Source organism: Candoia aspera, chromosome 1, assembly GCF_035149785.1.
Source record: "Candoia aspera isolate rCanAsp1 chromosome 1, rCanAsp1.hap2, whole genome shotgun sequence".
NCBI classification, from domain to species: Eukaryota; Metazoa; Chordata; class Lepidosauria; order Squamata; family Boidae; genus Candoia; species Candoia aspera.
The window spans coordinates 188,841,456-188,866,342 of NC_086153.1; the positions used below are offsets into that span (position 1 = coordinate 188,841,456).

At 37.7% G+C, this 24,887-nt stretch overlaps 1 protein-coding gene across 1 annotated transcript in view; it reads left to right on the forward strand.

Moving 5' to 3' along the window:
* TTN (titin) overlaps positions 1-24,887 on the forward strand; it is a 286,118-nt gene that overhangs the window by 15,476 nt on the left and 245,755 nt on the right. Inside the window, exons 11-33 of the mRNA XM_063305418.1 lie at positions 1,124-1,261; positions 3,074-3,211; positions 4,339-4,617; positions 4,747-4,872; positions 6,223-6,507; positions 6,796-6,861; positions 8,341-8,599; positions 9,924-9,984; positions 10,088-10,297; positions 10,951-11,093; positions 12,295-12,500; positions 13,483-13,713; positions 14,165-14,409; positions 15,642-15,865; positions 15,970-16,134; positions 16,234-16,402; positions 16,842-18,532; positions 18,647-18,928; positions 20,173-20,439; positions 20,542-20,814; positions 21,922-22,185; positions 22,287-22,547; positions 23,697-23,957. Coding sequence (XP_063161488.1) covers positions 1,124-1,261; positions 3,074-3,211; positions 4,339-4,617; positions 4,747-4,872; positions 6,223-6,507; positions 6,796-6,861; positions 8,341-8,599; positions 9,924-9,984; positions 10,088-10,297; positions 10,951-11,093; positions 12,295-12,500; positions 13,483-13,713; positions 14,165-14,409; positions 15,642-15,865; positions 15,970-16,134; positions 16,234-16,402; positions 16,842-18,532; positions 18,647-18,928; positions 20,173-20,439; positions 20,542-20,814; positions 21,922-22,185; positions 22,287-22,547; positions 23,697-23,957 — 6,244 coding nt within the window. The remainder of the gene's footprint in view (positions 1-1,123; positions 1,262-3,073; positions 3,212-4,338; positions 4,618-4,746; positions 4,873-6,222; positions 6,508-6,795; positions 6,862-8,340; positions 8,600-9,923; positions 9,985-10,087; positions 10,298-10,950; positions 11,094-12,294; positions 12,501-13,482; positions 13,714-14,164; positions 14,410-15,641; positions 15,866-15,969; positions 16,135-16,233; positions 16,403-16,841; positions 18,533-18,646; positions 18,929-20,172; positions 20,440-20,541; positions 20,815-21,921; positions 22,186-22,286; positions 22,548-23,696; positions 23,958-24,887) is intronic.

Genomic DNA, 24,887 nt, shown 5'->3' on the forward strand with positions numbered 1-24,887 from the left:
TAATTTAATAAAGAGAAGTTTTGATCTTAGAGGCCAGAATTTATAGAGCTAGGTTTGTGCACCTCTTAAACAGTAGTTTTCTTATTCCTTTTATGTATGGAAAACTGCTTTTGAAATTGTGGGTATTCCAAAAATTGTTTTTCATGTACACATGAAAAATTGTTTTTCATGCACAGCAGCAGAATGTTTCCTTAGGAACAGTTACTCTTGGGGGTTCACTTTGTTTAAATAAACCTGGTTGTTCAAGAAAATGCAGGCCAAACTTTATTTCTCTGGTGGTAAATGTTATGACATCACTTACTTAAATAACAAACTCAGAAGCCAAACTAGGGTGACTGAGAAAGAAAAGGAAATATTCAGCAATTTGGGGAGACTCCTGAAGAAACACTGTCTATTCTAAAAAAAATTATGGGGTAATTCCCACCACACCATGAAAACCCAGCATGCTCAATATGCTATGAAATGTTGCACGTCAGCTACCAGGAGTATGGGATAGAGAAAACTGGGCTAGATTATGCCAGGCAGCTTTCTGGAGCTTTGAAATGAGATAAGGACACAGTGGAACAATTTTTTCAGGCTACTCTTGCTAATCAAAAACAAAACTGTAGTTATCAAATAGTAATACTTAGTACAAAGTGTATTTTGTGAAGGGTATTCTACTTCGGACAGCTAAGGTATCTGATACGTCTCTAATGCATTTGGGATTGTAGCTATATAAAGTAAAATACATAGCCCCACAACAGAAACAAATAGTTACCTACAAAACATGAATTTTGTAATGTAGTTTGCTTTGTGAAGCCACTCATTATGGCTCTGGGCGCAAACCAGTTTAATATGGCTTGTTCAACATTTTAAAAAATATCCTGATGTATAAATGCCTGAATGACATGAAACCAGATGAAATAAACATTCCAATTCCAGAATCGCTATTGTCCATGTTGGCCATAATCCAGGATTGAGTTTTGCAGACTTATTTATTTTAATACTTAGTTCTTTGCAGAACTGTGGCCATGTGTTGTTTAAGGTCATCTCTATTATTGAAAAAATGATATAATTAGTTTTGAGGGTTTGGGGGGAGAAGAATCTGATAACTGAAATCCTTACTTTTCTATCACACCATTAGATAAGAAGAGAACCAGTGAAAGTTCCTGTGCCCAAGGTAATAATTGCTCCTGACACACTTAAGCAACAAGAACAGATTTCAAGAGCTAGAGAAGAAATATCTACCAGAAGGGAAGAAGTGCGCATCGCTCATGAAAAGGTGAACATAAATTTTGCACAATTTTCTTCCCGCTGAGTTGCAAATTTCATTTTCACATTTCTTTTTATTTTCCTTTGTTTCCTTGTGAACAATATCACTGCAACAGCAACTTTGCTCCCTTTAATAAAAGTTCTCTTCTTTTAATGAAAACATATCAACAATTTAATCCTGATTAAAATTCCATTGATTGATTTAAAAGACTTATACAGCCACCCAAAAGGAACCCTTTGGAGTTAAAAAGTACAAGGAAAAAATTAAGAAATTATCCAGTGCCTTTCTTCCAGAAATTTTATGGAACATATCTTTTTTTCTTATTAATATACTCATATTTTTCACTGAATGATTATTGGTGGTTTTCAGTCTGACTGTTCTTGTAAACATCAAGGAGAATAGGAAAAAAACTTGTCTGTATTCAATTTATCCACTGAAAGTCAGTAACTGTTTTTGCTCACATTTTAAAACGGCCCACTGGTTTCATTGCTATCTCTGGATTTTTTTCCCCACAATTTGTTCCACATGGATATACATGAAAAAGTGATTATAAGAAATCATGTTCTTGTGTAGGTCTAGAAATCAGTCTGTCTCAAATCATATACATTTAAAAATAAATCCCTTTCAGCCAACTTCCAGTTCATTCTGAGAATCCAAGTCAATTTATCTCAGCAGATGTGTTTAATTGACAATTTTCTATAATACATGATTGTTTAAATAGAACTTTCCCTCATGTATGCCTTGCAAAACTCAACTCACCTCAGAAGATAAATTACCTTTCAATCTGCATATTGATCCAGAAAGTACAAACTAAATCTGTTCACTTGAAAATCTGGCCCAAACAAAATTCTCCCCTAACCCTGGTTTCCTAAAAGATTGTTCTTGTATTCTCATTCTGTTCCAAAAATGAAGGTGAAGGCTAGCTATCCCGCTTAAAAGAGCCTGTGATTTACTTACTCTTCATTCATAAATTGTCCTCTTGCCCCTTCTGCATTGTAAGTCAGCGCAATAACTATAATAAAACCATATAGATTAAAATGGAGCTGCATAAAGACTGTATACAGTAATTTTAGAATCTGAATAGAATTTCTTTTATTATTTTTGCTTCTTTGTAAGTTCATGTGCCTTACTGCTTCCTGCCTGCTTTTCCTTGCTGTCCAAATGAACATTTTTGCAACACCACATATATAATCTCGCCTCTCTTTTTACTATAAACATCAGACAAGAAAAGAAGTTGTGAAGCACGTGAAACCTTCTGTACCTAAGGTAGTAATTACAGCTGACAAACCCAAAGTGCCCGCACCAGTAGTAAAAACCACAGAGAGAATTGCCACCAAACAAGAACCGCAAGCCCACTTTGTCCAAGAAAAGGTGAATAGAACCATTATTAATGGATGGCCATTCTCATCTCCCATTCTCACACTGACATCCCCATAATTCTCCAAGAAATGTACTAACTCTTCCGTATCTTTTTCTTGATTGCATTCATTAAGCGAAATGGGAAATGGCCTTTCTTCCATATGGTGTGCCGTAGTATGTTCACGGCTTTCCTGTGATGGTGTTTTGGACTTTAAAACTTCATATACTAAACCTGCAGTTTTTTAACATGTAACTACCCAGTCAGTTAATAACCAAGCATCAGTATTTATCCGCTTCAGGAGCTGGGATGTTCTGCAGGGGACACCACATAAAACATTTAATTTGTTAACCTTTCTCTATCCATAAATGGGAATATCTTTCTTTCTGATATTTTGCTGTCGTCGTTGTTTGTTTGAGACATCGTGTAACCTAAAACTTATGTTCTTGCTATAATACAATCAGGTAAGAGAGGAGACTGAGAAAATTGCCATAGTTCCGAAAATCACTGAGGTTGATAAACGCAAGGAACAAGATATAATATCAAGAACTAGAGAAGAAGTTGCTGTCAAAAGAGAACAAATCCATCTAGTTCATGATCAGGTGAATAGCACTCACCGAAACATGACATTTACTAATAGAATTTATTCAAAACTATGCAAAATTTTGACTCAGCCTAGTGCCTTTATTTATTTATTTATTTATTTATTTATTTAATTTATTTATTTATTTATTTATTTATTTATTTATTTATTTATTTATTTATAGCATTTGTATAGCCACCCATCTTAAAGCCAAACTATGGGCTGCTTACCAGCTAAAAATAAAACAATATATGCAGGAATAAAAACAAAAGAAATAGTAACACCTTATGACATAGTTCTACTGTAACAATTAATATTGTTAGAGATGGGCGGTGGCAAAATTTGAAAAATAAATACAATAAAATAAATATGTATCTCATAAATTAATTACAGATTCTTACATTGAGTAATTAGAATACTGAGAAAAGGGCGTTTCTTTTCTTTATTATGCTTCAGGCAACAGAATATGATTGAATCTGTAGTCTAAACACACTTACCTTGGAATTCAGTCCCTTTAAATTCCATGAGATATATTTTTGGGTAGATGTGTTTAGGACAGCAATATAAATTAATATCATAAAAAAGTAAACATTCAAAGACATGATTTCAACGTCTTTGAAATCCATTGGAAGATCTGTTGCAAATAGAATAAATATTCAAAGTCTTTTTGAAATGTGTGTTGCAAAATTATTCGTGTATTTCTGAGAAGCTTGTGTGTCTGTAAGTCTTCATCAACCATGCTACTGTATGTACTATATGATTTTCTGAAAATACTGCCTCCCCTCCCCTCCCTTCCCCTCCCCTCCCTTTCCCTTCCCATAACATGGTTCAACATGTTGTATATACATTCTGTACCCAAGTAAGCATTAACTGCGCTGTATTCAGTGCAGTATTCCTTTCTCTGTATTTGGACATTGCTAAGAAATGTTAAATACGATCTCAACGAACAGAGCTCCAGAACATATGGAGATATTAAATGTTATATACAGTATAATTGTAATTGGAAATTACATGCATATGGAATAAGAAAAATATCTGGCTAACAGAAGGCTGGAAATGTAAGGCTTTTGAATGTTATGTCCTCTATGCTAGCTGTTCTGTCATTAATGTAGCTATGTACCAATGTTTTGCAAATGTTGCCTTTAGATTGATGTTGACAAAAAGGCTGAAGCTGTAGCCACAGTTGTTCATGCAGTTGACCAAGCACGCGTTAGAGAACCAAGAGAGCCAGATTATGCCGAAGAAGCTTATTCTGAGCAGGCAGTTTTGGACTATCGATATAAAGAGCATGCTTTAGCAAGACATGTAGAGGTACCACCAGAACCACATATTGTCACCAAAGAGGTGAAAACTGAGGAGGTTCGAGTTCCTCCTGAAATACATGTTGCAGCTGCTGAGAAAATGGAAATGGACATATCAACCCAGGTTAGGCTCAAATTTAACCATGCAGCCATTTCCAATGGCTGTCAAGCCTCTTTCTTTTCTTTTCATTTTTTTTTTCCTGTTTGGCAAGTGGCGCCACCTTCTCAATGCCCATTTTATTGGTTAATTTAGATTAAAAGGACTGCAGAAACATCGCTTGAAAAATCAATCCATGTGGAACACATACGTCCCCGTACAGCAAGCCCTCATTTTACGGTTTCAAAAATTACTGTTCCTAAACCAGATCATACTTATGAGGTAAGAAGAGAAGGAAGAGTATGTCAGGCAAATAGAGGTGTCAATAGAAACCATTAACTCAGTTTCTTTCTCTACATAAGCCAGAACAGAATGAGGCTAAGTGAAAGGGGGAGAAGAAAATTTCTAATACTGAAGCATTACAAGGGGGAAAATGCTATTATTTATTATAGAAGGAATATAATGATGCTGTTCACCAATAGAATGGCATCCATTGGTAGAACAATTCCCCCTGGCAGTCCCTCCAAATCTCCTTTAAAGCATCAAGGTGACCCCCCACAGCAGAGCTGGGGGACTGTAGGAGAAGGAAAATCAGATTCCACTATCCTGCTGGGCAAAATTATCTATACATCCAATAAAATGAATAATCTTACGTGCTCTAATTATATGAATCAAGCATGTTTCAAAATATCTTGTCTGGAAAAGCAAGGCAAAAGGTGGAAGAAGGGAAATAATACTAACTAAAATGCCTGGCATACTCCTTTTCTCTCTGGAAGGTAGAACATTATTTGCAAATGCTCACTTCCTGAATTAATCAAATAATTCATAGAATGAAAGTGTTTGTTCTGTCTTTCAGTTAGTTATGCTGCATACTAAATCTGTATAGGAATTAACATACTATACATCTATAATCCCAATTATATTGTATGCATTCATCAAGACTACATGGTTTTCCTTTACCTCACTTTTTCCCCCTCATTTTTCCATTTGACATTTTAATTGCCTCCTTTACAGGTCTCATCATCTAACGATCCCACCTAATTCATTTTTCCAATACAGATTTGTGTTACTTCATCATCATTGTATAGAGAATGACTTTAAAAAAATCAAATACATGTAAATATATGTAAATAATGTTATGGTAGTTGGCTTAATATTATCCAAAATATTCTTTTCTTTTTTCTTTCTCAAAGAAAGACAAACTATACCAAGATACAAGTATATTCTGTCTGTTATACCAGATATAATTTAAGTGCTAATTAATTAATAGCCTACTTGCATGCAATATTTATCTTTACAAAGACCTTTATGAGATCAGTTACAACTTAGTAGCAAATTATGAATTCTGATTGGCAATATGAGTAATGTCATCTTACATTTTTGAATGTAAATAATATTGACATATTAAAATATGATTTCTTATTCCAAAAATCAAATTGTAAAAATGTAGATAATTGATGAGAAGAAAATAATATGTAGTTTCTGAAAGGTCAGAACCAGAGAGCTGCAAGAAAGAAGCTGTAGTTTCCCATAACATTTACATTTTACATGTATTTATATATACATATAGCTACACACACACACACATGTATAGCTAGCAGTGGTAACTCTTTTTTATCTTGGGTTGATTAGGTTTCAATAGCAGGATCTGCTATAGCTACTCTGGAAAAAGAGTTATCAGCAACTTCTGTTCCAAAGATAACCAAACCTGTGAGGCGTCCTGTTGCCAAGTCTCCTGAACCGAGAGTGATGCCAGAGAAAGTCATCTCTCCACAGTTCCCTTTCGTAGAGACACCTGCCGACACCTATCAGAAGCGTTATGATGCCGAAATGAAAAGAGAAATAGGTGTGAGAGTGACAGGTGGTCTGGTGCAGGAACGTGAACGTGTTGAATTAATGCCAGAAGCTGAGCCCCAGGTTGGTCACTAAACACCTTCCAATCTTCTCATGCAGAATAATGTGTGCTTACATCTTTCCTTTGTTGCCAGCCTTCCCCCTTTTTAAAGGTTTCCCTCTCTCCCTGCTGACCTTTGTGTACCATCTGTAGTGACATTGCTTTCTATCTCTGAAGACCATTTCCTGATAGCAAGCAATGGAAAAGACCCCAAAGAGATGGGCATTGACTTATTTCTATTCTCATGCATGCTGCTGCTGCTGAACAAAACGTTGTGTGACACCAATTAACTTTGTGTGGAATCTCCCTAGGTGATTGAAGCTGCTAGGGTTCCGGAACCTACAGAAGTTCCCACCATGCCCCCATCCATAGTCAGAGTAAGTAATCAATGTTCTGCTAATAGATCGACTAATTTACTCTTTCTTTGCTGTACTGTTATCTTTTGATTAACCTTTTTGTTCCATTTTGAAAATATGGTGCAGCTCTAGTGCCATCCAGTGTACAGAAACTGAAAGTAGAGAAGAGTAAAATCAATTCTATATGCTTTGCAGTCTGAAATACCTGCATTCAGGAATTTCCCCATTCAGTTCAACAGAGAGAGCAGATGCATAGATGAATGTATGCATGAATCTTTTCCATGGGTAAAAGGAACAGTGGAGACTGTGCAGGCCGTACTGATGGCTAATTCAAGCAAGTGACCAGTAGGACCAAAATTAACCTGACTTTTTGCATTAAATAGATTAGATTCATGTTGTTGTTGCTGTTATCTTATAAGATTCAGTGGATCTCAAGTTTTAAATTGTAGGTCAGCATGAATTTAACAAGACTGATTATAGAACGTTTTGAGAATTTGCCATTACTATGCTGATCTTGCAATATTTGTAGGGAGAGACTTTTGCAGCGTTAATTGAAGGAGGATCTACTACTCTCAAAGTGCCTTTAATTTTGGGTAACAATTTAAAAAAAGGCAATGACAATAAACCAAAGGAAGATACAAGCCTATAACTAAGTGAACAGCACCATGATCTATAAGTAAATCTTACATAAGAGACTCATATATTATTGATATACTGTATTGTAAAGTATGTCACGTCCACCTTAGATGAGTAATTCCAGCAGTACTCACAAAGTATTGCCTTTGGAGTGGCCGATACAAGAGCAGACTGAAATCCTGGCAGGTCATCTTTGTTTATAGCATTTCTTGACTGTACAATAGTTGAACAAAGTGAAATTTAAACTCATGAAATGCATAGCCATAATAAAAGGGATATAAAATCTAAAACAAGGTGGAACAGCATAGAATGAAGTGAAACCACCAGCAAAAGACAAGAGCGTGCAAAAGGTGACCTAAAAGGTCACCAAGACATTTTTAAATCTAAAAGACTGAGGAGGAACATTGTTTGAGTTCTGGGTATGGCTTTGAATTTGTCATGGTTACTAATGTACTAGGTAACCTACTGTTGTAAAGCATCACTGCCTGTAGTACAGTCCAGACAGATGTATTCAAAGGTGAAATGACTTCTGTTGAATTCCTGCATAGGGTACAAGAATTGGTTTAGAGTTGCCTGTGTTTTTAAAATGTTTATTATGAGTAAAGAGATTATATGAATATTATGTGCATGCATGCACTCCTTCTCTCTCTCTCTCTCTCTCTCACACACACACACACACACACACTTACTTTCTGCATTTCATTTCCCTCTGTCTTCATAGTTGGGATGTTAGTCTTGTACTCCTACCACAAGATGCCCCTTCTTGCATGTATCCCTGCATCTATGAAATGAAAGGGGCCAACCCAAACTTATAATAAACTTGTTTAAGGTGCCACAATGTTCTTTCTTGCTTGTGCTATCTAGATGCTGAAAAATGTGACTGTTATGGAGGGAGAGTCTGTCACCCTGGAGTGCCACATCTCTGCATATCCTGCCCCGACTGTTGCTTGGTACAGAGAGGACTACCACATTGAAAGTTCCATTGATTTTCAAATTACCTTTGAGGCAGGAATTGCTCGCCTTGTGATTCGAGAAGCTTTTGCAGAAGACAGTGGGAAATTTACTTGCACGGCTACCAATGAGGCAGGAAGCGTCAGCACTTCCTGCTACCTCCTTGTACAAGGCAAGTATGGAAAGAAATGGGGGTGAGACTTTCTGGGTGGTCTGTCTGTTAAATATATTATTATGTAAATATAATTTCAAAGAATCTTATGTAAGGGGCTGAGTGGGTAGAAACAAACAGGATAATTTTCCCACTGTAGTTACTGGGTCCACTGAACCTTTCAAGTCTCTAAATAAAGCAGTCACAAGAGTCCACTCTTCTGTGTCCTAACACACATGTGATAATTTTTATTATGCCTGTCAATCCCAAAGCATTTTTGGGTGGCAGTTCAGAGTCTTGGACTAGAGGTTTTAAATCTCCCTCAGGCATGAAACTCAGGAAGGTTTTATTGCTGGGTGGATAGAAAGAGTATTTTTCACCCTGAAGTTCTGTGCATGATGGCAGCATTTATACCCACAGAGAAAAAAATAGGCATTTTGTTCATATTTTATTCTCTTCAAATATATATTCCTGTGCTTTACTGAAATATACAGCTTGTCCAATAATTGTGGTCTATATCCTTCTTAGTATCTCAAATGGGTCATCCTCAAGGGAACATCTCTTTCAGTACAGTACAGAGCAATTGCACCCTGTTGCAAGGACAAACTCATTCATCCTATAAATCTAATCCATAGAGAAACTATCACATCAGACAGAGGCAGCAGCTGATTTTTTAAAAAAAAACTGATTTCACTAAACTATTTTAAAGTAGTAGTGATTTGGGGTAATCATCATCCATTATTGTAACTGAGTTCAATACAAAGATAGTTATCCAGCTGAAAAAGCCAATCTTTTAGCTCATGGAACATGAAACGGTAGGATAACCAATTATATATTTGTTTTACATGGAAACTTCTCACAAGATGATTACAAGAGCTGCAATGCAGTAAAAAATGTAGCTTAAACTGGTGAGGGAAAATACATTATGCATTATAGGATTGGTGATTAAAGCTTTCTTTATTCAGATTATATTAAACACAATGGGTTTCACAAGAGAAGGAAGGCTTTTATTTTGTACAAAATGCCATTTCCTATTGAATCAAAATTAGGAAAGTGGTATGTTCTAACTATAAATACTTAACAATCTAGGATCTGATTGTTGATTTGATCCTAATTTGAATTATCTAGATAAAAAATTATCATTCTTGGTCCTTCTGAGAGACTGATCTTTTCAAAATTATTCCTAGAAGGAGAAGGTTCAAAGTTAATCACTACATCTGAGTTGTGCCCTTGAATCCTTTAATTTGTTGCCATTCTCAGTGGCATCTTGTTAGGTATCTCTGCTAGTGACCCATTTTGGAAAGTATCTTGATGCCAGTTTTGTTGCTCTTTTGTTCTGAAATAGTCTCAGAGGAGTTTGAGACCAAAGAAGCCGTTTCTGCAAAAGAAGTCGTAGAAGAAAAACGGTAACTTTTAAAATAATTGTGGGGATTTAGTTTTGTAAAGATTGCTAATGTAACTGCATTCACTTTCACTACTGATTTTTCACCTTTCTTATAATACGTCTAGCTATGTAGAGTCAAAAGATGTAATAATGGCAGAAATTGCTGCAGCAGAAGAGGTACCTGGAGAAGCTGCAGCTCCATTCTTTATAACAAAACCTATTGTACAGAAGTTAATTGAAGGTGGAAGTATCATTTTTGAGTGCCAAGTTGGGGGCAACCCAAAGCCACACGTTTACTGGAAGAAAGCTGGGCTTCCTGTCACTACAGGCTACAGGTACAATAAGCATTTTATAGTGAAATGCAGTATCTATATATTTAATGAGAACACCGTGAATAAAACAGCTGAATTACTTTATAATGCTGCCCCAATGGTATAGCACCTAATGATTTGCTTACTGGGTGATTGCACTTGAAACTGGAGGATAAAATTCATTCACAGATTGCCCAATTATGTAACTTCACTGTCTCAGGCCCAAAGTGCAGTGGCCATATTATTTCCAAGAGAAAGATCATATATTTGCAAGTCTTCCACATCAGAATATATGGTGTTTGGAAGAAAAGGGTCTTCCTTCTTAAAGGAATTCTTTGTGGAGGTAGTGTATGGACAGGAATCCATACTGTGAAGCATTTCAGCCTTGAAAGTGCTGTTGGGCCCAAGACTAAAGAAGAACATCAAATGGCATCTCCTCATGTGAAGGCCAAAACTTTGGCAGATCTGGCTGAACAGTTCAGAGACGGTGTCTTCCATTTACTTGTGCCCTGTTGTTCTGTCTCTTGAAGCAGGGGCTTCCTCTTGAGACAGAATGGGGCCACACTGTGCCCTGCATTTCTTCAAACTCTTGACTTTGCTTTTAATAGAGATGATAGATTTGGAATTTCTGCCTTCATAATTCTTTGTTCTTAGAGGGTTTGTTTGTTTTCCTAAAGATACAAAATAATTTATAAAAAAGAAACTGGGGAATGCAGACTTGAAATTTCTATGACTTTTGCCGATGATGCCGGAGAATATACTATTGTTGCTCGTAACAAACATGGGGAAGTTTCTGCATCAGCTTCCTTACTAGAAGAAGGTAAGTGAATAAGAACTGGTGAAACTGGATTTTGAACAATCATGAGGGAAAAGAGATTTGGCAAATACTGCCTTTTTTTAAAAGCTGAAGTTACGAACAACCTGTTTTGCCAAATGGATAAACTTGGAAGAAAAGACCATACATTTCATAAATATGGTCCAAGAGTAATAAACAGAATCACTGTCATGAGATTGGTAGCGATATAAATCATTTAAACAAACAAACAAACAAACAATAGATTTTATCAGCTATAGTGGAATCTGGCAAAGGCATGTTCTGTGCAGCCAGAGACATCCATAGCTAGCCACAAAGATGCAAATGAGGAAATGGGAGCTGGAACATCACTACGCGATTACATATTTTACATGACTACCAAAGTACCTGTGGCTTGCTTGTAACTAAAGCTGTCATCTGAATGCTTCTGGCCAAAATTAACCATAGGAAAACAAGGTTGTGCTTTCTGTGCAGCTGGAAGTAATGTCTGCATTTTGTTTGGATAACGTATCTAACTGTAAACAACCCGGGTTGCGGGGGGGCAATAGCTGTGCTGTTCACAGGGAGGAGCCGGTGAGTATGTACATGCTAGCTTAGCCTTGTGGCTTATCCTATTATGTGAATGCATCTAAGAAAAGGTGGGACATGAGTAGCAAAAAAAAGAGAGAGGTAGATTTAATCTTTGATGCTGACCATACCTAATGACTGTTTATCTTATTTTCTTTTTTAGTAAAAGAGCACAGCGCTGTCATGCTTGGTCAGCTCATATTATTTCCAAGATGCACTTCTAGTAGCCAGATACAGTCCAAGAGATTTCATAGTTCACACATGAGTCTCAATAAATTTATTTAGTTATTTGTTTGTTTAAAAATTTGTCACCGCCCATCTCCTCCGAGTGGAGGAACTCTGGGCGGTTTACGATATAAAACAATAAACATATAATAAAATTTCAGTATAAAACACACTATAAAACCATTTGACAAATTACTTGGAACCGGTGAGTTACAATATTCATTAAAACCTCTAATTGTTACTTAGTTATAAAGGGAGGGTAGAATTAGTCTCTCCAACTCGTCACACAGAAGTGCTCTGCTTAGAACACAGTACTGTGAAACTGGAACTATTGCGCATGTCAGTGGTTAAGGAATAAGTGTCAGGTCCTTGCTAGAATTATTTTTAGGTATTTTAACCATTTTTTTCCCTTTAGCTGATTACGAGGTCTACCTAAAATCTCAGGAAGAAACAATGTATCACACTGAAGTAACTGCATACGTTCAAGAACCCAGAGTGGCTGCGGTTGCCCCACCCACTTTATACGCTGACTATGAAAAGGAATATGAAAAAGAACAAGCTCTGATTAGGAAGAAAATGGCAAAAGATACTGTATTGATCAGGACATTTGCAGATGAACAAGTAAGTGCGTCACAGGTTTCTGTGGATTCATGGGTTTTGACCCATGATATCATACAAGGCGTATCTTGTGACATTATTATTATCACAGCAAATCAAGTTTAGTTTTAACTGCAGTTTCTGGTATGGAAGCACTGAGACAAGATTTATTTATAGATAGAGACGCCAAATTTATTTCTTTTTTCTACACTCCCACCTCCCTCTATCATGGCTCGACAGGCATTTTAATGTTACCTACTTTCCTACAGCGTATGTATGCAACCTACAGAGATCAGTTAATGTTTATGTATTTCCGTGTCTAAATTCCCTTTATATTTTCTACTGAGAGTTAAGTAAGGAGCTAGTCATACTGGCTAACATTTTCTCTCAAGACGGCCTTGGCTCTCTCTCTCTCTCTCTCTAGGTGGTAAAGTTTGTTCTTTCTATCTGTCCTGTCTTAATCTTCATCCTCCTACATAGGAGCCCATGTTCACACAGAGCCCATCCTGAGGAGATTTCTCCCAAGATGGCCCCTATTCTTCTTCAGTGCAGTTTTCCAGATCATAGGCTGGTCCACTTCAGATGTCTTAGCCCAGTCATCTCAGGAAAAACTCAAGCTGTTATAACTGACATTATCTAGAATCCATTTTGGTTTGCCAGCCATTACATCTCTTCCTTCTTTCCCTTTCCCCCCATGTCTTTCTGTTTTAAGTCTCCACCTGTCTCCTTCTTGCCACCTGAGCAGCAGCCCCCCTCTTCCTATGAGAAAGCTACTCCCTATGGAAAACATCATTATCTGTCCTACTCCCAGGGTCTGCTGTCAGTTATAAAGAATAATATAAATATTTATCAACATGACAGGATGCTAGAGAACCACGAGAGACTGCAGGTTCTCACAAAGTACTTTTTCTTTTCAAAATTAGACAAGACAGTGCAGTTGTACTTTCCTCTTTCTTTTGTTCACAAATTTTTCTTAATATTGGAATAAACCCATCATTTTTTACAGGAGTTCCATATTTCTTCCTTTGAAGAAAGACTTATGAAAGAAATTGAGTACCGGATTATTAAGATCACACTTGAAGAACTTCTTGAAGAAGATGGAGAAGAGATGGTAGTTGACATGCCTGAATCTGAAACCATTGAAGCAGGATTTGAATTAAGATTAAAAAATTACAGAATCCTTGAGGGAAATGGTGTGACTTTCCATTGTAAGATGACTGGATATCCTTTGCCTAAGGTATGAATGTATTTGCGTTTCAGAAGAGGTTACCTGTGCTCTTCCCAGCCTCATTTTCTTAGGGAATTGCATTACAGTGTGGTAATGGCCCTTTTTTCATCTTGCTGATTTAATATTGGGTAAAAAAATAGTTATTTATATTTATTATAAGTGCTTCAATAGATGAATCTAAGCAGCTTGAAGTAATACATCTGAAGTCTGTCTCCAAATTGATTATTTTGATTACTGTTTATAATAGTGAGATGAACAATGCTCAAATTTGGAGCTGTTGGAACTATTTGAAAAAAAAAATTATTCAGAGATTTTATTTTGTGTCTGTTTTTATATATTACAAATAAGCATAGAAAAAGGCACATCAGCAGAAGGCAAATAATCATCAATTATTTATGGAACTGAAGGTCCTTTTCAGAATTCTCACCTCTCATATGGTTTTGTGACTTCTTCAATGCAGATTGCATGGTACAAAGATGGCAAGCGCATCAGGCATGGAGACCACTACCACATGGAGGTCCTACGAGATGGTAGAGCCAGTCTACGTTTACCTGTTATCTTACCTGAAGATGAAGGCATTTATACTGCCTTTGCCAGTAATGTCAAAGGAAATGCCATTTGCTCTTCCAAATTATATGTCGAGCCTGTTGGACCAACAGGGTCTCCAGGCTACATCCCATCACCTGAAATGATTAGAAGATATCGGTAAGAATAAGGAACAGTCCTGTGTTAGTTATTACTTGAGTATTTTGGAAAGCCAATAGACCTTTAGAGTATAGCCTAAGACAACTGCTTGCAGTTGCATGTAGACAGTATTTTATGAATACGGAATTTATTTTTCTGTGAATATAGTTTGAATGTTAGGATGGAAGAAACATTTCATTGCTGAAATTTTGCAGAGCTGCAGTTGTTTTGTTTCATAATCATGGAACCAGTGTCTTTATTTTTAATCACTTTTTGAAGATAATCAGGGAGAGAACACACCAGATTTCTATGGGGAGAAATTTATGCCACTACCATAACTTTATGCCACAAGTGAGACCCTCACCCTGGCTATTTCTATGAAGGCCTCCTTCCAGATTGGCATTCACAATTTCCCCCCCACCCCAAGTAATAGTTTTATTTCATTATGAGATGCAAATATTTCATTATAAATTACAGATATTAGCTGGGGACAGTTGTATTTATACACACAATAAGCCTTTTGATGATCAAAAATTCCTGATTTGTAACATATTGGGGAAGGCATTCATCCAAGCATGATAACTAACTTGTCCTCCTTCAAAATGACCAAGTTCATAATCTCATAACTTTTTGCACAAAAGTATGAAATTCTTGAAAGATTTTATGATCACACAACATTTCAATATTTTCTTTTCTTTTATATTACATTTGAGGGACTACCCTGTATGGTATGGGGTCTGATGGGTGCTTTGGTTCTATAAGCATGACATTAGAAGCCTCTGATCAAGGCTGTCCTAAATCCTTTTCAGATTCTTCAGCGTTTCCCTTCTCTGTATGTGTGTTTCCTTGAGTAGCCATTCACTTAATCCCACTCCACAGATAATATTTGCTTCCTAACCCTTGTTTATTTAGACAAGTGAATGGCACTTATTTAGACAAAAATGGAAGCAAAACGCAGAGGTTAGCACAAGGAAATTTTTTTCATGATTCTAGGTATTTTCAGTGATAGTGATAGCTATATTTTAATTGTACTGATATCATATGCTGCATAGGGACATTTATTGCATACGTAAATATTTACTGAGTGGTAGAAAGCTCAACCTCACAGCATCAACTCTGCGTGTGTGTGTGTGTGTGTGTGTGCAGGTGTATCTGTTAATTTATATCATCTCTAGAATAATAGAGCCTACTCTAGTGAATACAGTCATTACATTATACATGTAATTGCATATGTTAACACGTTACCTTTTCAGATCTCTTTCTCCTCGATCCCCAAGCCGTTCCCCTGCACGTAGTTCGCCTTCACGCTCTCCTGCACGCAGGCTGGATGAGACAGATGAAGCACAGCTGGAAAGATTGTACAAGCCGGTATTTGTGCTGAAGCCAACTTCATTTAAATGTGCAGAGGGACAGACAGCAAGATTTGATCTCAAAGTTGTGGGTCGACCAATGCCAGAGACCTACTGGTTTCACAATGGTATGAAGGTTTTCTACTTATCGTGTCGTCTTGTATAAAACCCAAGATTCACACAGAGGAAGTTAATGCTCAGTTTGAAACAATATTTATATTTGTGTCCACAGGTCAGCAAGTTCTTAATGACTATACCCACAAAATAGTGATTAAGGAAGATGGCACACAGTCACTGATCATTGTTCCAGCAATGCCTTCTGATTCTGGGGAATGGGTTGTAATTGCTCAAAACAGAGCAGGAAAAGCATCTATTTCAATGACCTTGACAGTGGAAGGTATTTAGTTTATGAGTCTGGGGGATGGTTGGATATCTCTGGTTATAATTTCATACCTGACTGTATTCCTCTGATAACTTGTTTCCTTGTCTATCATAGCTAAGGAAGATTTGGTAAGACCGTTGTTTATAGAAAAACTGAAGAATGTGAGTGTCAAGGAAGGAGACAAACTGGAAATGAATGTGAAAGCCCGGGGTAATCCTAATCCTGACATTGTGTGGCTAAAGAACAGTGACATCATTGTACCCCATAAATACCCAACTATAAAGTAAGCCTTATTTATTTATTTATTTATTTAGGTTAAAAAATAGTATGAATAAAGATGTTCCTTTTGTAATGCAGTCAAATAAATAGCTGTATGCTTACATCATGCATACTCCCAACCAGGGCAGAAAATTAGCAGTAAGAAAATTAAGGGGTGCTCAGAATATTTTTCAAGATATCCTATGACTGTTTCTTGACCAGGTGATTCATTCAGAATTCAGTGATGTTCTGAATAGCTTTCCCAATCTGACACTATCTAGATATGCTGGGACTACAGTGTCTTCATCCCCAGCAAGCATAATCATTGCTCCCCAATGTACTCCTCAAATGCTAGAAGATACCAGGTTGGGAAAGGGTGCTGTAAACATCATTCACGAATGATTTAATTGGTTGGAAAAGCTGTATTAAAATCACTTACTGACTCTCCCCATTCTGATTTTCAGAATTGAGGGAACAAAGGGTGAAGCTGCCTTGAAGATCGAGTCCACTGTCAGACATGATGCCGCATGGTATACTGCTACTGCCATTAATAAAGCTGGACGTGACACTACACGATGTAAAGTAAATGTTGAAGTTGACTTTGCTGAACCCGAACCAGAGAGAAGACTAATCATTCCCAGAGGGACATACAGAGCAAAAGAAATTGCAGCACCAGAATTAGAACCTCTCCATTTGCGTTATGGTCAAGAACAATGGGAGGAAGGTGACCTTTATGACAAAGAAAAACAGCAGAAGCCATTTTTCAAGAAAAAGCTCACTTCCTTACGGCTCAAACGTTTTGGGCCAGCCCATTTTGACTGTAGACTCACACCTATTGGTGATCCTACCATGAGAGTGGAGTGGCTACATGATGGCAAGCCTTTGGAGGCAGCAAACAGACTTAGGATGATTAATGAATTTGGGTATTGCAGTCTTGACTATGATGTTTCCTATCCCAGAGACAGTGGCGTGATTACATGCAGAGCTACAAACAAATATGGTACAGACCATACATCAGCAACACTCATTGTTAAAGATGAGAAAAGCCTTGTTGAAGAAACTCAGTTGCCAGAAGGCAGGAAGGGACTTCAGCGCATTGAAGAGTTAGAAAGAATGGCACATGAAGGCGCAATGACTGGTGTTGTAGAAGATCAAAAAGTGAAACAAAAGCCAGAAATAGTTTTGTTTCCTGAACCTGCAAGAGTCCTTGAAGGTGAAATTGCACGATTCCGCTGCCGGGTGACTGGTTACCCACAACCGAAAGTCAATTGGTATCTCAATGGACAACTTGTTCGTAAAAGTAAAAGGTTCAGACTTCGTTATGATGGAATCTACTACCTGGACATTGTGGACTGCAAAACATATGATACAGGTGAAGTAAAAATATCTGCAGAAAACCCTGAAGGTTCAGTTGAACATTCAGTGAAAATTGAGATTCAACAAAGGGAAGATTTCAGATCAGTACTTCGCAGGGCACCTGAGCCTAAGCATGAAGCTCCAACAACCGAGCCTGGCAAACTTTTGTTTGAAGTCCAAAAGGTTGACAAACCAGTTGAGGCAACTACCAAAGAAGTGGTGAAGCTCAAAAGGGCAGAAAAAGTCAGCCATGAGAAAGTACCTGAAGAATCTGAAGAACTCCGCAGTAAATTCAAACGCAGAACTGAGGAGGGCTACTTTGAAGCTATCACTGCTGTGGAGCTTAAATCTCGTAAGAAGGATGAATCATATGAAGAGTTGCTTAAGAAAACAAAGGAAGAACTTCTTCATTGGACCAAGGAGTTAACAGAGGAAGAAAAGAAAGCCCTAGAGGCTGAAGGCAAAATCACTATTCCAACTATTAAGCCAGAGAAGATTCAACTTAGTCCAAGCATGGAGGCTCCCAAGATATTTGAGCGTATACAAAGCCAGACAATTAGTGAAGGAAGTGATGCCCACTTCCGGGTTCGAGTAGTAGGCAGACCAGACCCAGAATGCCAGTGGTTCAAGAACAGTGTGCAGATTGAAAGATCAGATCGCGTCTATTGGTACTGGCCAGAAGATAACGTTTGTGAATTGGTCATCAGAGATGTAACAGCAGAGGATTCTGCCAGCATAATGGTGAAAGCTGTTAACATAGCTGGTGAAACCTCTAGTCATGCTTTCTTACTAGTACAAGGTAATGTATACATCTCTTTTCCTGTTTCAAGTACCATCATGGTTTTCATGCCATAAAGCTCAAACCATAGAATATCCTTCCTCACTCTTCAATCTCTTTCTATTGTTTTGGCAGCCAAACAGCTCATAAAATTTACCCAGGAGTTACAAGATGTCACTGCTAAGGAGAGAGATTCAATGGCAACCTTTGAGTGTGAAACCTCTGAGCCCTTTGTTAAAGTGCAATGGTACAAAAATGGGATGGAGATCTTTTCCGGAGACAAATACCGAACACATTCTGACAGGAAGGCTCACTTCCTTTCAGTACTAATGATCGACAAGTTTGATGAAGACGATTATAGCTGCGCCCTTGTAGAAGATGAATCTGTAAAAACAACAGCTAAACTAATTGTAGAAGGTGAGGACAGAAATAGCTTTTACACATACTATTTTTTCAATATTTCTTTGTATAGAAATGAAATGTCAGCAGTGCTGTTCGGTAGGAGCTTCTCAATCTAGGGTGTTCAACTTGTCATTTTGAGCTTCTCTCAATGGTTTATACAGTATATCCAGTCATTCTACAGCATAACAATTTTTGTATTCTGGAATGGTTATTGTGCAATGGAACCAGTTCATCTTCTGTTGTTGTTAAATTTGCATGCCACCTAGTCATCTAGATTCAGGATGGCTTACAACAGCAACATAATTTACAAAAAACATCCACGGTAAAAATAATAATATAATAATAATAATAATAATAAATATTTATTTATATAATATATATAATAAATAAATAATAAAAATAATAAAAAATAATAATAAAAAAAACATCCCCAATAACATCTTAACACAATTTCATAAAAAGTAAAATCCCCCGGCCATCACTGAAGGTCCGGTCTAGCTTCTAGGGGAAGGCTGTTTCAGACCATTGGTTCCATGATCAAAAAGGAGTGCTTTGGCCTCAGTCCCCCTCACCTCATGAAATGGGGCCCACTTGCAGCATTTCCTGGGAGGTTCTCCTTGGATAGGTCCCCTCTGGTTGGAGTAGGCAGCCCTGCATATATAATCGTTCCACCCCTGAAAGTTCTGCAGCGGCACATGAAATCTAGATATATAACAAAGTAATCAGATGCACATTTTGATACTGTACATCAGACCCAGATTGTATGGTAAATAAATTTACAACATGTGACTGGGTCCTCACTAAAAATAGCACACTATCCATATATCTATTTTGTTTTGCATGTGTCCTGAATGGTATGGTAGATGATAAATGGGATGTACAAACTTCCACTCACATGGTTCCTTTTACAACATGCTAAATATGAGTAGCAAATGATGCCCAGCCACTTGGAGGTGTACTGCTTATGTAAGATCTGAAGAAAGCTAGGGGACATGGTATAGCCTGGACTAGCAATAAGCAATCATGAAAGCAGTCATTTTAGTCAAATTATGTGTAAATTAAGATGGATTTCAGATAAAATAAAATTTGGCTAGAAACTGTTTTATTCTGACATCTAGTATACCATTTAAAGTTACCAGCTTTTGTGAATATATTTTTAGATGTTGAAAACACTTTAAGGTAGGGCATATGTTTAATCCAGTTGGGGATTTTTTGTTACTAATATCATCGCTTACTGAAATGTTTATATTTGGATGCAGGTGCTGTTGTTGAATTTATAAAAGAATTGGAGGATATTGAAGTTCCAGAATCCTTCTCAGGGGAACTAGAATGTGAAATTTCACCTGAAGATGTGGAAGGAAAGTGGTATTGTAATGGTATTGAGCTGACACCCAGTAATAAATATGTGATAACCTCACGCCGAGGTCGTCAGATCCTTACAATTAAAGATGTTGCTAAAGAAGACCAAGGGGAGTATAGCTTTGTGGCAGAAGGGAAAAAGACCTCCTGTAAACTGAAGATGAAACGTAAGTCCTTCCAGAAAAGCTGATCCTGCCTTATAAATATTTCATAGCCACTGTTCCCGATCATGAATAATTGTGTTGTGTTTTTTATTTCCTATTCCTTAGCACGACCTGTGACTATCCTTCAAGGTCTATCTGACCAAAAAGTCTGTGAAGGTGACATTGTACAACTTGAAGTGAAGCTCTCCCAGGAAAATGTTGAAGGCGTCTGGATGAAGGATGGCGTTGAAATTGAACCAAGTGATCGCGTCCACATCGTCATAGACAAGCAATCACATATGCTCTTGGTTGAAGATGTAACCAAGGAAGACAGTGGAACATACTCCTTTAACATCCCTAGTCTGCTTCTTTTAACAACTGGCCGCGTTACTGTCTCTAGTAAGTTTGGAAGTTTCTTTGGGAGTCTTGCAACCATATCCTATATAGGCAATGTTAAGACGGTGCAAAAATGGAGTAATAAGTACTTAAGTAAAAGAGATCAGAGGAAATTAGAAAAAAAGAAAAGGAAATCTAAATCAAGGTATATTTTCTTGTTGCTGCAGCATGGAGATATTTTATTAACTTTTTGAGGGATATGTTCTCATGACATCACTTCCATCTCATCCCCAATCTGATGCCAAGAGCTGTCTCACATAAAACTTCCCGTAAGGGCAACCTAGGACATTTGTGGGATAAAATGGGGAAGATATGGTCAGGGACATGATCTGTTCAGCTCCAACTGCCCCAGCAAGTTTGCTATGGATGTGGCCTCTTCCCATCTGGCTGCTGAGCACTGTACTCCATGTAGGTTTTGGCTGTAGGAACACCTGGGCCTTTTTTTTTTCTCCACTGGAATATTGAATTTCCAGGAGATTGATAGACCTGCCAGCCAGGAATCCTGCTATTTGGTGTTAGTGTATATTGTTTGTGTGCTTATTCACAGACGTGCATGCCAGAGAAATTATAAAGAAAGCATATGAGATGTGGTCGCTTGCCCCCATATACACAAACACACAAACAAATGTGGAATGGGGGGTGGGAGAGAGAAGAGGTTCTTTTGCCTAACCAAAATTGATTTGCGAGAGAAATTAGCTTTGGGGGGGGGGGAGGAAAGAATGATCTAGAAGTACAATAGCACTGGGAGCAATCAGCTCTTCCAGTCCCTCAGGCAGAATTTTGCAGGGTTAGTGCTGCGGGGTTGGCATGGATATATCAATCATCTGTTTCACACTTTCATAGCTGATGCCACCTGGAAATTGCCCAGATTACAGGGTACAGATTAACTCTAGAAAATGGCATTTATGAGTTCGTTTCATAAAACTATAGATCTCCCACAGTGTTGCTGAGGTATAGTTAAGATAGGCTGTGGGGACAGTTTATATCAATTTACTTTCCTCCCAACTAAAGGGCAGGAAGAATTCTTATTAACATGACCCCGAGGAAGTCCTAAATCTTGAATGCTTGAAATGTAACATTTTTATGATGACTATTTTATGCTATTTGCAGGTGTAGAGATCATTGTTCCTCTGAAAGATGTCCATGCAGTTGAAGGCACAAAAGCCATCCTTGAGAGCAAAATTTCAGTCCCTGATGTATCTTCCTCGAAATGGTACATAAATGATGAACAAATAAAGCCTGATGACCGTGTACAAACAGTCTCCAAGGGCATGAAACAGCGACTTGTTTTTACCAGGACATATGCATCGGATGAAGGACAGTGTAAATTAGTGGTTGGCAAAGTTGAAACCAGCTGTAATCTCATAATTGAAAGTATGTATTCTTCAAACAGGCAGGCATTCTGCTCATGCAAGTATGTGATAACAGGAATTCAATACTGTTAACACTTTTATTTATTTATTTATTTATAACAGAAATTAAGATTATTAAAGGTCTTCATGATATCACCTGTACTGAAACCCAGAATGTCACCTTTGAAGTTGAGCTGTCCCATGCTGGGATTGATGTGCTATGGCATTTTAAGGACCAAGAACTCAAAGCCAGCCCCAAGTACAAGATGGAGGCACATGGCACAATATATAAGCTGACAGTAGTCAACATGATGAAAGATGATGAAGGAGAATACACATTTTATGCTGGAGAAAAGAAGACCTCTGGGACACTGGTTGTAGCAGGTTAGTTGTATGGAATGTATTGAAGTTGATTCTTTCTTTAGAGTTAAATGCCCAACCATTTGTCAGCACACTTGCAATTCATTCCATGGTTACAAGCTGAAATCTACAGAACTCCAGGGTGAACTTAGGGGAGAAATTGGAGGAAAGCAATGGCAGGATATTCCCTAACATTCCTAACGGAAACTATCTTCCAAAACCTTCAAAACTCACTGAAAGAGCCAGGTAACCTTTGGGCAGTTGCAAATAGGTAATATAGAATGATAGTTTTTAATGTTACTTTTGATTTTTAGTTTTTGAATATATCACTTCCCTTTTTTATTTAATTTTCGTTTTCTATTGTACCCCATGGAGACCTTAGGAAGGAAATCATTACCTGGCCATCATAACTAGGGATGCACAACTTTTATGGGGTGAGGGTTGCACTCTTTTTTTGAGCAGTGTGTCTGGGCTACATTCCAAAATGAAGACCAAAACCAGATAAGATCCCTTTTTGTTTAGAGTTATTGTTAAGTAAAATGAAATATAATTAATAGGATTACTCACCAGCCATCTAGTTAATACTTTCCTCCAGTTCACACATTAAACATTGCAAGTCTGGAAGAACTTCTGAAAGTCTTGAAGGGCTATCAGAGGCTTTTGGAAGCTGCTGATAGTGCACCTCTGGTACAAATCCAGTCAAGTGTGGTGCAGTTCCATTTCCATTTCATTTTCCTTTTTATGACCACCTTTCCACAGGTCAGTTGCAGAGTATGTAATAAAACCCAGTGCTTGCAGAGCTCTGGAGCACATCTTAGAAGGCTGTTTCTATTTATGAACAGAGCCAGCATTCTGTGGCTGGGGTGGAAGCAGCAAAGATACACAGCTGTACGCAGTATCTAAGGTCACCCAGGTAATTTTAGCACCTAGCTAGAAAAATCTACTCAAGCAATAAAACCCAAAATTGACATTTTTTGCCATTTCATATCAGTCATCTGAGATGACAGCTATACCTAATAGTTGGATAAGCCCTGGGTAGAGTAGCAGAAGGTTACTGTTTTTATAGACAGGAGTTACCACATGAAAATGAACCTGAGTGGAGCCAAAAGGCATTCTGTATAATAGGAGACCTATACTGCAGATAAGCATCTTCCTTTCTCCCTTCCCTCGCAGGTGGTGCCATTTCAAAGCCCCTCACTGACCTCACAGTAGCTGAATCCCAGAAAGCTGTTTTTGAATGTGAAGTAGCCAATCCTGAGTCTGTAGGCCAATGGCTGAAAGATGGAAAACCACTTGCTATGACAGATCGTTGCAAAAGTGAATCTGATGGTTTGAAGCGGAGACTTAATATCCCAATCAGCAAACTGGATGATGTTGGGGAATATACCTTCCAAGTGGCATCTTCAAAAACGTCAGCTAAGCTGAAAGTTGAAAGTAAGTCACCAAGGAAAACTTGCCTCATTTCAAAACGATTTGGTTTAAAATGGATTAAAATGGCCCTTTGAAAATGGTTCACTTGAGAAATGTACGAAAAGCAGGTAAATAGAAAATGAAACATCAATTTAACATAAGGACTTTACCAGATGAAATCTGCTTCACTGTTGGTGTTAGTGGCAAATGTCAGCAATAAGAATGGCAATCAAACCTTTAAAATTTAAATCCTCTCTATTTAAAAAATATTGTATAATACTTTTCTGATCTAGGAACATGTATTTGTTATCTTACTTGGTTCTTGATTTTTTCCTGGAATTTGAGACTATTATTCTAAATACATAGATCTCTCATCAAAGTGGAATTTATTTTTGAGTAGATATGTATAGGTATATACTATATTATTAATGTCAGAATCTAATATTGCTACTTGCATCTTTTTAGTAGGCAATTTTAGACAAAGATGTGTGAGATATAAGTTTCACTCCCCGCATAGAAAGGAAAAAAAGAGGAGCATAATATGGATTTTAAGAAGTGTTGAGTGGGGATTGGGTGGTGGTAGTAAAAGATGACCACCCCATTCCAGTCTCCCTAGGGCCCACCCTAGTCTATAATAGTCTATGTCAAGGAAGGAAGGAAGGAGGAGGGAGTTGATCACCAAAAATTGAGCAGAAGCAGCTTCTATGAGCAAGTGGGAGACATCTGTTGCTAATCCCTTCCCACCTCATATCTCAGGTTCCCTGGACCAGGCTTTAGCTGTACATCTTAATCCCCCAACCATACATAGCTTAACTAGACTGCTAGGCTTGGGTTTGGCTGAAGTCTCTCAGGTACTTGGCAAAGCATGGTTAGATAAGAATCTTTATTATCAACTTGAACGAAGCTATATTAAGCAATTGATTGCCCCTTGTCAGTGGGAGTGTGCAGTTCCCT